Source organism: Sycon ciliatum, chromosome 7 (genome assembly GCF_964019385.1).
Source record: "Sycon ciliatum chromosome 7, ocSycCili1.1, whole genome shotgun sequence".
NCBI classification, from domain to species: domain Eukaryota; kingdom Metazoa; phylum Porifera; class Calcarea; order Leucosolenida; family Sycettidae; genus Sycon; species Sycon ciliatum.
In genome coordinates, this window is record NC_088649.1 from 27,250,090 (window position 1) to 27,264,364 (window position 14,275).

The following is a 14,275-nucleotide window of genomic DNA, read 5'->3' on the forward strand; positions in this document are numbered from 1 at the left end:
GTCAATCATACAGGGGGGGGGGGGGAGGGGAGGACCGAAGGACATTGTTCCGAGACTGAGGTGGGACTGAGGTTTTGGTCAGCTGGAGTGGACGGTGGTTCGCAACTGTGCGCACGCTGGCTCGGGTGCGGGCCCGGGCCGGGGCTGGAGCTGGCAGGGGTAGGAGGGCTGTGATCATGGCAAGGTATGATAAGATAGACAACAGGGGAATCGGTCGGTAATTCTTGGGATTGGTTTTTGACCCTTTTTTGTGAACAGGCACAACATTTGCAAGTTTCTAAGTTACAGGTTGATAGCCATTGCGGAAGCACTGGGCAAATAGCCGGGAAAGTGGGAGAGCCAATGGTTAGGCGCAAATCTTCACCATGGCAGGTATTGAGTCAGGTCCAGTGGCCTTCCTGGGGTCGAAAGCAAGCAGGATGCGGCGCATTGTGGCTGGGCGGAAGTGGATTGTAGTGAGCAAGTTCCGGGAGCGTAGGCGAACAGAGCGCATTATGCAGGAGGCGTCAAAGTCATTCTCAAGGCTGCATTTATCAGCGAAGTACTGGCATATGAGTTCGGCCTTCTCGGTATTCCTGGTGTGCTCATTGCCATGGCTGTCGATGAGAACTGGGATAGAGCTGTCTCTACCGAGCCCTCCGGAGTGCTTGCTCAGGCTCCACTACTCCTAATCCTGGAGACTGCCTGTTGCAGGCTTCACTCTGGTGTGCTGGAGATGTGCTTGCTTAGCGCTGGATAGTCTCGCACAGAAGCCAAGCATGCCCATCTATACTCTGCCTGAAGAACAAGATTAGTCGAGTGCTTGCGGAGTCAGCGTCCCATGCCCACAAAACTACGCTTAGTTACATTACTGCAGGAGGAGTCAGGATCATCAGTGATCAGTTCGTTCCACGCGGTTGCTTGGTAGAAGGGTGTGAGCAGAGGCCAATCAGCATGTTGGTAACGCCAAACGGTCCAGGTGTCTGGAATATCTTGGGATGGAGTTAGCTGGAAGTTGGTGGCGATTACTGCATGGTCTGATCGACCAAGGGTTGGGTACATGCTGGTTTACTGTATACACTGTCATATCATGTCATGTTATATATTACGTGTACGCTTTTCTGATATACGCTGTCTTTTGCATGCTATAAATAGGCCTGGTGATCTTAGTGTTAGTTATTATGTTCGAACAAGTGAAATACACCGTTAAGAGTCAATAGTTGTCCTCGTGCCGTGTGCAGTGTGGTCGTTCGTTCCTGACACTTTAGAGAATCAGACGGTTCACAACACCCTTCTCAAAGCATGTAAATGTACATATCTATACTCAGTATACTGTATGAGGTGACTTCAAGAGTTCAAGTACCGCTTTGAGCCAAATTCTGACTTTGGGGCTCATAGTATGGCCGAATTTGGACATTTTCTTAGCCGATCAAAAAGCCGATTAGGCGAGAAAAATCGGGCCGATTTTGGAAATGACAAAACACAGCTTCCCCACCACTACCTCTCTCTCTCTCTTTCCCTCTTGTGTGTGCCTCTGCCCCTATATGGGTATTGAGCACTCTTCGGACAATTGAGCACGCTACTTGATTACGTTTAATCAGCATTATAATTCATCACTCAGAAAGTGGTGGGCATCACGCAACTGCATCGTAAAAAAGGGGTTTGTCAACGGGCAACCGCTTAATTCAGTTGCTATTCACTCTTTGCGCAAGTGCTGGATGAAATTATCATTTGTAGAGTAGCTTTTGGAGCATTATGAGTAGAACTATACAAACCATTTTCGGAGCATTATCCCCTGGATCCGAGCACTGGACGGGACAACAACAAATACAACAATGGAACCGAGAAGCACTCAAACGCCAGCTTAGCAGATTTCATGACTTCCTAGAATTAGTGTCAATCATTACCGGCAGTGTATTAGTGTTAACTGTATCCATTACGTGAGTTTGATTTGTCCCTCCTACATTTACGAGCCTCGGGCTAAGAAAAGGGTGCTATTGGCCTCACTCGCACAACTGAGAAAAGGGCACTTGAAAGCAGGGTACAGACCTTCGCTCTGTAAAGTTGCCTTCACATCTGTGGCCGTTACTATTAAATACTTCGAGATTTTTCAACACGGTTTTCCACATATGAATCAGTGAGATTTTGAGTTTTAGGTATGCTATCTAACTCAATTTATCCAAAAATACCAATAGCACCCTTTTCTCAGCCTGGGGCTCATTACATTTATGTATTCCTTGTGTTTCAACCTGGCTGGTGGTCTAGAGCGAGATGAATGTCTACATCAGATTCACAATTGCGACTCCAATGCTGCGTGTACCAACACGGTTAGGTCCTACAACTGCACGTGTAACTCTGGGTTTTACGGTGACGGCACATCCTGCAAAGGTATGTTACAATTGTTATCAGTATGATAATATGGCATGCCAAATAGAGCTTCAACGGAATGGTTTTGTTCTGGCAACTTCAGTTGCGCTCCATGAAATCCAGCCAATAGTGCACATTTGGCAGCCTCAACTTGTACAGCCTTTGACGCCCTGAAAGCGGCATGAATGCATCTGGACGTACATAGGGTCCAGCGGATAATGCCGGCATTATATTCGGCGTTATGAGACTATCCGAGCATCAGAGCATTATGGAGCATTAGATTCAAACAAAACGAGCATTGTGTGATGTTTTAGCGGCATTACAAATTGCATTGTAGATAATTATTTTGAAATCCCTGTTCTTTTTCTCAACAATCTGCTATATGCAGTCATGAGATGCAACCCTGGTCGTGTCTGAAATGCGTAGATCTACGGTTGGAGCACATTGTACCATGTACCTGTAGCCGTATATGACTTTGTGGACAAGTAACACTTTTAGCACTTTGTTCGCTGTAAGTAGCAATGCTGTCAGGTACGTACCGGTAAATGTACAGTCATGTACGTACAGTCGGAGTCAAAGAAATACGACGCATGATAAAAGCCAAAGGCAGCACCCATGGGGCCCTAGGATGTTTTTTAAACGGTTTTGGACGCAAGATGTATGGTAATAGAGTTTGGACTTGAAATGAGCCGAGGCACTACAACCAAAGATGTTCCACAAATTCGAAACGATGATTTACGTGGAGTAGATGTTTGTTTAGAAATATTGGAGAGCCATGGATCATGGAGGAGACAGACGAAGAGGAGTTTTCTCGTTGTGCCTCAGACCCTGGCGATGGCGTCTCCACCAGGATGAAGGAGCGGCTATGAACAGAAAGCGGAGAGCGTTCCAAAGAACTGTCTTTGCTATGTCCAGCCAAGGCCAGGAGGCTCGAAGAAAAACTAGAATTACCCGTACTCAAGGTCTCAGTTACAAATCCATATGAGCTCTCAGCATTGCGTGCCCGACTTTTCTAGTGAAGCATGTACTGGTAGTTGTGGACGGTTGTAATGCCAAGCCTGCAGTCAAATGCTATAAAAAAAGAGGAGTATCTTTTTCCTGCATTTATCTACACAAGACCAAGAGGAGAAGAAACCACGAAAAGCAAAGGCTGTAGAATTGTACAATAACTTCCTACCACCTGTTTTCCCCAAGTTGGAGGGATCTCGATTCATGATCATCTCTCACGAACTGACTTAATGTCTCCTGTTTAGGATAAGGCACTTTTCACACAGTGGAATCAGTGACAGGTTGTCTGCAGGCAGGAATACCACTTGGAAAGATAAGCTTCCAGCATCCATATGATCACCAGCAATAATGGTTTTCACCTCTCAGTACCTGGATAATAAGGGGAAAAGATTTGATACATCCACTATTCTGCCACCGCCCTGCATCAAGTTGCAATGGAGAGCAGCCACTGGAGAAGCGAAAATGTCTTAAAGTAATAACAGGTGGTAGACCCGGTGGGAGATATTGCGGCAGATTCAGAGGCAGATAGACTACTTCCTCCGTTAACAAAAACTTCGTGATGGAATTTTGAGGGGCTGATTTTGGGCAAAAACTGCCCTGAAATGAGTCACAATCACTTTATTGGCCTTCCCTGGCATGCCATGACAGAGGTACGATGCAAGGAAAGCGACCTTTCACAACAAGCCGAGCGGAATCGATGGTTGCGCTGTGGAAACATAGGTGATGACAGTCATGGCGAGCGAAACTGAAATGCCACTTCTCTGAGGGGATATTGCGCTGCTTGGCCTCTCTACCACTTTGGCACTGAGTACGTCGGAGAGTGATAGAGAGCGATAAAACGGAGCAGCGAGCCCACACAATGAGCGAGTGAACAAGGAGCTGCTCCGATCGCACGGCTCAATGAAAACAATTCTCAACTGAAGTAACACGTTGGTTCTCGTTCAACCTGGGCAAAGCCCAGATTCGAATGCTGATGACCATGCATTCTTTCAGAAGTCTGCAGTCAGATGCGAGTCTCGTGGCTAAAGAAAGTCGACTGGACTTGCTAGCCGCTGCCGTTCAGTGCTGGTATCCATTAGAGAAAATGGAATCAGTTCAGCTGTGCCTTTACTCCTCGTTTCGCGGAGTTCTGGAGAGCGAAGATGAAACCAGGGAGTTGTAAAATATTTTTCACGACTCCCTGGTGGAAACGAGTAATCGCCATCGCGGCGGATCACGCAGCTTGAAAGCAAACTTACTTGAACGGCGGCGACATCAAGCGGAGTGTGATCAAAGAAGCCGAGGCAAGGCTGAAACGAGCTGAACAACGACTCGAGAGAGATGACGACTCGCGTACAGCAGATGACGACTCGCATGCAGCAGATGACGACAGCGACACAGGTCAAAAATGAATCGAGCGAAAGCGACGCAAACTGAACTCTCTGCTCATTCCGCCAACAGTTTCTCTTGTAAAAGCGCTGTACATAGGCTGAATCACCGTCGTCCAGTAATTTGCACTCGATACAAACTGTTCTTGACCTGTTCTAAGCGTTTTCATATCCATCAAAATCCATCACGAAGTTTTTGTTAACGGAGGAAGTATGTGGATTCCTTCCTTGAAGTTTAACAATTTACAGCCATTCTTCCTTTTCTGTCTCAAACCAAGATCATTACATCCCTTTCATAAGCATCATTTTCAGCATAATAAGGCAATTATTGGAGCATTATTGCTAGCATTATACAAAGGTTTTCGTAGCTTTATCCGCTGGACCCAAGACGTACACATGTTCAAATTACTATGACGCAATGAGAACTGGTAAAGGGCGCCAGGTTTTCACTTTGGGTTGGGTTTCACCGAGCGCAATTGTATGTGGTACATACATAGTAACTCCTCCAACAAAATGGTCTTTTATTTCCGCTCCTATAACCATGTCTTGTCGTTGATGTTGCTGATGTCGTTATCGTTTTTGGAATCTTTCATTTTTTATCTTCACAATTACCTGTGGCCACAGAGAGCAGAAGGAACACAGATACGGAATCAAAAACAATATGTAAAAAACACTGCATTCTAAAACGCAACTATACCAATTAAGAGTTTATGGAGTGCAGCGGTGTGGTATAATGAGGCTATAGTTACGATAAGCAATGCGAGAACTTACATACTGAAGAGATAAAGATACGCAGGCTTTGAAATCATATCTGTGGTTGATTTACGATATAGGGAAGCTGGGGAGTCTTTTAACCTTCTTGTGCGTTTTGTGGGTACCTCAAAGATTCGGAAGAACCTGAGGGTGCGAATGAGTTGGATTCGGAGTAGATGGATTGCAGGAATGTGTGATCGTGCACATCCACTACAGCGATGACTCCACTACAGCGCCACCACTGTAGTGGATGACTCCACTACAGCGAGTTGGCGTATGGAGCCAAGCACCCAGTTCTAATAGGCAAACATCATCTGACCGAGTAGCTGTTGGAGAAAACGCACGTCGAAAGCATGTACCAAGGTGTAGAAGGGGTCTTGTTGTACATCCGTCAGAAATTCTGGATTATCGGCGGTCGACGAGCGCTACGCAACATTACTCAGTGATGTGTTATATGCCGCCGCTACAAGGCTAAGTCTGCCCGCCGCTGCCAACAGACCGAGTTGTTCAAGAGAGGCCGTTCGCAACTACCGGCATCGACTATGCTGGTCCGTTGTACGTTCGACGTGGTGAGTCATCTCCGAAGGTATTGATAGCATTGTTTGCGTGTGCCACCACCAGAGCAGTTCAACACTGTATTACCCATGGGTACATGGACGCTGAAAAGTTATAATTCCAGACAAGAAAAGTACTTCCCGCTTTCTATGCCGGGGTTTCCAGCATAATCCGACTTCAAGTGGGTGAAGATTTGTTCCATTTATGTACAAGAAAAGATTCGAATGAGTATGATTCGGATATACCTGGGATTGGTGAATGAGTGTTTTAAATAGGTATTTTGAGGTCTAGACAATCTCCTGATGATCAAAATATATGCAGCAACTTCTTGAGAATCCAATATACTATGATGTTCTATTTCCATTTGTGTGCTTTGGATAATACGTGTATACACCCAATCACTGCTGCAGTATGCAATTGCTTGAATCACGGTCAGTGTACTGAAGATGGCACCTGCAACTGCCAGAAAGGATTCCACGGAGACAAGTGTCAGCATAGTAAGTGAAGTGAATACGCATGCTTCTTAGGGTGCGTTTGGTTAGTATGACCTAGAACAGGATTCACCAGAACAGCGTGTTTGGTTGGGACTGCACCTGTTCTGGGTCGACCAGAACATGTTCTGCTTGCTCCGGCCTCGAGGCCGGAGCAGACCGAGCAGTTTAACTTTTTCACAGTAAAACCTGGCAGGAACATCGATTTTGGTCCCAAATGATCACGTGCATACTTTTTTTGGGTTGAACTCGTTGTACCGTCACCATGGTGACCATGGTGACTCATAAACATTGTGAAGAATGAACAAAGTTTGGCACATTTTTCACAAAAAAATGTGCTCTGTTTCTGGAGTACCGTTTGGTTGGCATGAGGCTGCTCCATGTGCACCAGCTGTTCGATTCTGTTCTAGTTTGTACCAACCAAACACACCCTTTACTGTTAGTGTAACATGAGTATGTCCAATACTCAATCCCTCTCTTGAAAATTTGAAATGAGCGAGTCGTTGTTTCTCAAAAACTACTGTCAGTAGTATGACCCCCAACATGTAATATTATTTGTCCCTACTTAGCAGAATAACACAGTAGTTGCGAGTATTTCCCGAACTAGGCTGCAAGCAAGACTACAATCATGCGTACCAGGTGTACTACGTTTGGTTTTGCAAGAGTGTAGGCGTGCATTGTTTTATGTCTGGTCAATAGAATACTCGTATTCGTTCGAATAACGGCTAGTTTTCTCACATAGTACTCGAGTCGATGATTATGGCACACAGTTCACCCATACCGCTTTTTTGCTACAGATGCTGCTGTGAAATGTTAACATTTTGAATGGTCGCACTAAAATACTGCCTTTATGATCCATAATTTTCTCAAATCTAGACTGCTCATTATACTCCGAATATGCCTTGAATGTCCAAACCTTGGGTCAAGGGGGGGGGGGTGTAAATTATGCTCGGGTGCGCATTATACTCCGACAAATGGGGTATGTACTTGAAATGGACCACGGTATCCCTAGGCAGGAAGTATATATCTTGTTAAGTGTGTTGCAACTGTGCTCTACTTTATCTGAATATGTTTTGCATATGTACTGTATTCTGTTCAGCTTTCAAAACGAACTGCCTGGGAAGAGACAAGGCAGTGTACACCTGGACGGCTCTCGCCAGCTTGCCGTGTTATCCACACCTCGACGAGGGCAGCTGCCAGAACAAGACGAACTATACGAACGCCCGCCAGATGTGCAGAAGAAGAGGCTACGACTTGGTTGACTTTCATGCCTTCGCCATCCTAAAGCTTGGCGTGCGCTACTGCATGGAAGCATTGCTCAACGAGATGATAGCGAGCAGTTACAGCAGCCCTATCACAATATGGACATCGTTCAAGAGGAAAGACCAGTATACCATTTACAAGCAGGGCAAGAACGACTTAAGAGAAGAATTACATGATAGACATGGAACAAGCCATCATGATGTCATCTGCGAAGGTAGGCCATTGCATTGTGATCAAAGAAACGTGTGAGAGAGATGCTGAGTAGCCAGCAATGAATGGATAGGGTCGAAAATGATTTTGAAGAGATTAGAGGACTGAAACAGAGAGGCGGCAGCAATAGTGAGTGCAATCTGGGTTTCCCACTGTAGGCCTGCAGATATTGCCCGATATCTGTACCTGGTTATGTTAAGGGGGTAAAAATATACCGCTGACCTTTATATTTGATAGGGTTTTATTGAGCACGGCATAAAATAATAGATTTTGGGTCACTCTTTATTCAGATTTATTGCATTATTTTTATTGTACATCTTCTCTACCCAAGACTGTATGTGACCTTGTCTTGCAGCCAAGTGGGTCCACATCAACGACTCAGTATACGCCGCTGCAACACCAGCACTCACAACCAATATCACTGAGCAGTTTGCAGAGGAGGCATGTCGGCAGTACGGACTTCACCTCATAACCGAGGACTGGCTGCAAACACATCACAGTGTATTATTTCGAGAGCCCTGGCTAAAGAAGTTGGCTATTCTTCATAAGCCTCGGAACGCACCTTTCCACGTGAAACCAATCCGGGTGAACGGCCGCTCCCTTTACAGAACCGTAACATTTAGACAGCCAAACAGTCTGATGTATCAAAACACCACAAGCACTATGCGTGCCCGAATCCTCTGTGTCAGTAAGTGAGAGGATAATAATATCCAGTGCCAACATGTCCTGTTCCAACCTGTCCTATCCCAATATGTCCTGTTCACCAACATGTCCCGTCTCAACATGTCCTGTTCACCAACATGTCCTGTTCACCAACATGTTCTGTCTCAACATGTCCTGTGCATCAAACTGCCCTGTCCCAACATGTCCTTGCAGCACAGTTAGTGCTGTTACTCTCTCCCCCTGGCCCCCCGCATATCATTGCATTTATGGCGCATGCCCCGGATTGATTGTACTTGTACCTAACAAAGAAACCTACTTTGACTGTCATCTTTTGTTGGAGCATGTAATTAGTCAAGTACAGAAAGAATACTGTTCCATAAGGTCACATAGCAATTTGGCGACGAAGATGTCTCTGACGAAGTTTGCCTTTTTTGGATTAGGCTGTGTTTACATGAGGCGTTTCAACCCGCGTTGAGTTCGACCCGGTTCAGATTTCAACCCGCCATGTGCACACAATGAATGGCGCGTTTACATGACGCATTGCGCTTGACCAGGGTTGAAATTTCGCCCCGGGTTGATTTCAACCTGGGTCAACGATATCGTACTACGTACTTCTGTGCGTATCTCGTGCCAGGTTTGAACAGCACTGCACATGCAAATTCCGTGGGGAAAGGACTCACGTGACCATACAGGACACTAGAAGTGGAATTTTGGCGGCATATCAGTATTTGACCCGGGTCAACTGTCTTCATGTAGACGCTCACCTATTTTGTCTATCGTACAGACTTTCAATCCGGGCTGAACTCGACACGGGTTGAAATTTCTCATGTAAACACAGCCTTAGCCATCATTTTGGGTTTTCCACATTCTATTGTCAGATTCTGTAAGAGTGCAGTGCAATTGACTTTTTGCCTTCTTTTTTTGCACAGAGTTCTGTGAGAACGGTGTTCTTGCGCCAAACCTGATGACTTGTATGTGTAACCGTACCACATCATACGGAGAATATTGTGAAAAGGGTAAGACAGCCAGTCGTTAAGTTCTTGTGTGTGTGTGTGTGTGTGTGTGTGTGTGTGTGTGTGTGTGTGTGTGTGTGTGTGTGTGTGTGTGTGTGTGTGTGTGATGCTGTGAAGTCGGCTGCCGTCGATGTGGCTGGGGAGGTGGTTGGCCGAGACAAGCGGCATGTACTGGACTCGTTTTGTGATAGTGCCCCGGCACTGGAGCCCCTACTAGCATCACGTAATCGGCTATACGACCTGTGGCTCAGAACTGGCCATCATAATGACCACAGGGCTTTCAAGGAGGCTCGTGGCCAGGCTCGGGCTGGTATAAGGCAGGCAAAGACCACCTGGTTAATGAAAAAGCGGCGGTGTTGCAACGGGGACGTTTCAGCGGCAATCATGTGTGGTCTGCCATCCGAGATATGCAGCGCTGTTTTGGTGGGCTGAAGCCAATATCTGTACAGGCTATCCGCAACACTCGGGGAGACGTCTGTGGATCTGTGCAAGAGCTGAGGGGCACATGGCACAGGCATTTCTCAGGTGCTTTGAATGTCTGCATTACTTACGATGCAGAGGTATTCCAGCAAATTCCCCAGCGGGAGATCATGCCCTCGCTAACGCAGCCACTGTCGGGAGAGGAGTTGACCCATTCTCTGAGACATCTGAAGAACGGCAAGGCTGGTGGCATGTCCCAGATCGTGCCCGAACTGTTGAAGGTCGGTGTGCCCGTCCTCCACCCGCTCCTTCTTGACCTGCTTCAATCTGTCTGGTCGGAGGGTTACGTACCGCATGACTGGCGTGATGCAGTGCTCATCCCCATACGAGGGCGACCTCGATGCGACAACTGGCGAGGAATTGCATTGCTGGAGGTTGTGGGAAAGCTAGCTGCTAGGGTTGTGCAGAATCGGGTGCAAGTGCTCTCTGAGGATGAGCTACCGGAGTTGCAGTGTGGGTTCCTGCGAAACCGTGGTTGTGCTGATGCCATCTTCTCTGTCCGCCAACTGATAGAGAAATCATATGAGCATCGATCGAAGCTGTTTTGTGTCTTTGTGGACCTCCGCGAAGCATACGACTCTGTGCCTCGTGAGGCTCTGTGGCAGGCATTGCTTCGGCTCGGTGGGCCCCCTCAGGCTGTGGCTCTCGTGAAGTCGTGCCATATGGACATACGGCATCTGTTTGTGTTGCTGGTGGTTGTACCGATCCGATCTCTGTAAAAAATGGTTTGCGGCAGGGGTGTGTCATGGCTCCTGTGCTGTTGAACCTGTATTTCGGATTGGTGATGGAGCGCGGCAAAGGTCTGTTCTCAGGGAGCGCGGCATTGAGTCTGGTATGGATTTCAGCTTCTTTATTGATGGGCAATTGTTTCCCCGTGCAGCTGGGCGACGTTGACAGTCTCACACTGGTCATGCTGATGATTTTGAGTTTACCGATGACGGCGTCCTACTCGCAACAACTCGTGCTGCAGCCGAGCTCTCCCTATCCGCCTTCCGTGATGTGGCATCCAACTTTGGCCTCACGGTCAGCATGACGAAGACTAAGCTACTGGTCGCAGGTGATGGAGTCGCCGCCACTAATTGTTCCGGTCTGGCAGTTGGCAATGAAAGGGTTGAAGCTGTTACCTCCTTCCCCTATCTTGGATCTGTCATAACTAAGGATTCGCGAGCTCATGCCGATGTCCAGAGCCGCTTTGCGAAGGGTGCAAGGGCCTTTGGCTGTCTTCGGCGGATTTTGCATGATCAGAGCCTGAACCTGCCTACTCGACGGCATTTGTACGTGGGGTGTGTTCTCACCACAGTTTGTATGGCTCAGAGTGTTGGACCCCATTGAAGTCGGATTTGAACAAGCTGGACAGGTTCCATCACGCCAACCTACGGTCAATCCTTGGCATTTCGCGCGGCCGCCAGTGGGAGCAACACATCACATCGGAGCAGCTACGCGCACAGTGTGGTGACCCTACTCCACTGTCGTGCATGGTACAGCAGAGACGCTTGGAGTGGCTTGGGCACCTAGCTCGGCTTGATAACAATCGGTTACCCAAGCAGTTGCTCTTCACTCATCTGCCACGAACCCGCCCGTTTTGCGGCCCCCGACATCGCTGGAAGGGCGCTGTCTGGCCTGATCTGACTGTGGCCGGTGTGCACAATTGGTTCGAATCGGCCAACGATCGCGGAGAGTGGCGTGATATTGTGTCGGCAGCAGCGGGGGTGAAGGAGCCTGCCCCGAAGGCAATTGTGTGCCACGTTTGCGACCGCCTGTTTCGTCGTCGCGCTGACATGGCCCGGCACAAGTGCACAGCAGTCCAAAAGCTCCCCGTACCACAACAGCCTGGGTGAGTGCAGTGTCCTGCCTGCAGTGGATGGCTCCGGAGCAGCGGTGGGCTTGCAGTGCGTAAGTGTCAAGAGAGTGACAACTGTGATGACCGACCGCCAAGTGGTGCTCCTTCTGTTGCCGAGGTCCCGGTATGTACAGCCTGACAGCGTACTTTTAAGTCTACTGCTGGCCTCAAGCGCCATCGCTGTGGACCCCGCCCGAATCGCCCTACAGTGACTGATCGCCAGCACTTTGAACATCATTGCCGAGTCTGTAATCGACGCCAGTGTCGGAGGCGACAGGACCTGGAGCGCCATTTGAAGCACTGCCTACCTCTTCCCTAACCTCTCTGACAGTACCTCCCTTCGGGAGCGCCGTGGCCATTTCTGGCAGCTGTCAATAGTAGTGTGTGTGTGTGTGTGTGTGTGTGTGTGTGTGTGTGTGTGCGTTTCCCGTAAGTGCATGTGGGAAATTCTCCGGAAGGCGGGCGTACCTGACAAGCTGGTTACCATTATCAGCTCATTTCATACCTCTATGTCTGCAAACCTGTCGATCCCGGGCATCGAGGCCGAGCCTATTGACGTGCAAAATGGCCTTCGACAAGGTTGTTGTATGGCCCCAGTATTGTTCAATATATTCATGTGGGCAGTATTCCAGCTGTGGCAGCGTGAGGTTGCGGACATGCCTGAGATTGGACTTCCTGTCTCCTCTAACTCTGGACCGTCTCTCCTTTTCAAACGCCAGAAGACTGACACAATCAACATCCATCGTGACTGTCACTTCGCAGACGATTCGGCACTTATTGCTACAACTCGCCATGGTGCCACACTTGCGCTCAGCCGGTTCATGGACGTCGCAACTCGCTGCGGCCGACTATGTAATGCGTGCGGGAGATGGTTCTTGAGTGCTGGCGGGCTAGCTTCGCATAAGTGTCTCTCCAACTCGGTTGCTGAAGTGGCGTCGGTCTCGGCTGTGGCATCGGCAGACTCGGTCCGGAAACAGCGGGTTGCCCTGCCCTGCTGCAGAGCGCATTGTCTCGGCTGCGGTCGCTGCTGCAAGTCATCCCGTGGTTTGGACCTGCATAGCTGTGCTAATTTCCTGTCCAGCAAGTAGAGCGGCGTTTCTGGATCCAATGCTGAACTCAGTGCTGTCGACCCCTGCCCAGGGGACACGTGACCATTTGATGGCAGTGTTACCATGGACCAAGGTGTGCGTTTGTGTGTGTGTTTGCGGTTGTGTGTGTGCGTTTTTGTATGTGTGTTTATGTGTGTGTGTGTGTTTGTGTGTGTGTTTGCGTTTGTGTGTGTGCGTTTGTGTGTGTGTGTGTGTGTGTGTGTGTGTGTGTGTGTGTGTGTGTGTGTGTGTGTGTGTGTGTGTGCGTGTGTGTGCGTGTGTGTGTGTGTGTGTGCGCTTGTGTGTGTGCGTTTGTGTGTGTGTGTGTGTGTGTGTGTGTGTGTGTGTGTGTATGCGTGTGTGTGTGTGTGTGAGCACGCGCGTGTTTAAAAATCTGGGAGCACTCACTTTAGAGAAGGGAAAGTACACTAACCAGACAGCAGGGAAACAGCAGAGATCTGATAGATATAACCAGTCCTAATAGCTAGATGGAGTGTGTTTTGGCTGGTGTGTGTGTCTGCTGCCATTTGACACACCACATAATGTATTTCATTGAGAATCCTTACAATAAAATCAGAACTTGAAAAGCTACCGTATCAGAAGCCCCCTCTTTAATTATACCCCCCCCCCCCCCTTCCTCCCTGCAATGACCGTTTGAAATAAAGCGAAGCCTCTCCAACAGAAATGAGAACCACTTTTCACGAAGCATGGTCAGAGGCCAGGCATTGCCATGTTCGATATGATCAAATGTATACAGAACATCACTTGCATGTACTGTAAATGTTCTGTTGTGGACATTGAAATCCTATGAGATGACTGTGGCCGGCGCCCTTGCTGCTTTTAGTGCGTACACGTACTGTAGTTTGCGCACACACTGTTTAGAATGGACCAGCAGTGCTCACGGCTGCAAGTTCAGTGCCCCCGTGGCCGCTTGACTTCCCAGCAGATTTCAATCTCCGCTACAGTATATATCCAGGTGCACACTGTTCGTACAAACTGATCCCAGGCCAAGTTGCTTTGAAAATCTAAAGTTTAGGTTTGAATAACAGTATGCAGTGGAACAATAAATGGTAGTTTCCTTGCCCAATGCAGAAGCAACTTTCCATATGTAGAGTGTAAACTCGCCCGCTAACGTAAAGTTGCTCAGAGCGGACCAATATTTTATAAAGTGTTCCTACATGCTCAAATCAATCTCTCC

The 14,275-nt window shown here is 48.1% G+C and overlaps 1 protein-coding gene and 1 long non-coding RNA gene across 2 annotated transcripts in view; both read left to right on the top strand.

Moving 5' to 3' along the window:
• Window positions 1–6,511, top strand: part of LOC135820926 (uncharacterized) — a 34,826-nt gene extending 28,315 nt beyond the window's left edge. The window contains exons 3-4 of the long non-coding RNA XR_010554218.1: window positions 2,245–2,367; window positions 6,440–6,511. This is a non-coding gene — a long non-coding RNA (uncharacterized LOC135820926). The remainder of the gene's footprint in view (window positions 1–2,244; window positions 2,368–6,439) is intronic.
• Window positions 6,512–6,969: 458 nt separating this feature from the next.
• Window positions 6,970–14,275, top strand: part of LOC135821763 (uncharacterized) — a 52,595-nt gene continuing 45,289 nt past the window's right edge. The window contains exons 1-4 of the mRNA XM_065334761.1: window positions 6,970–6,973; window positions 7,620–7,997; window positions 8,349–8,681; window positions 9,586–9,672. Of these exons, the coding sequence (XP_065190833.1) occupies window positions 6,970–6,973; window positions 7,620–7,997; window positions 8,349–8,681; window positions 9,586–9,672 (802 nt within the window). The remainder of the gene's footprint in view (window positions 6,974–7,619; window positions 7,998–8,348; window positions 8,682–9,585; window positions 9,673–14,275) is intronic.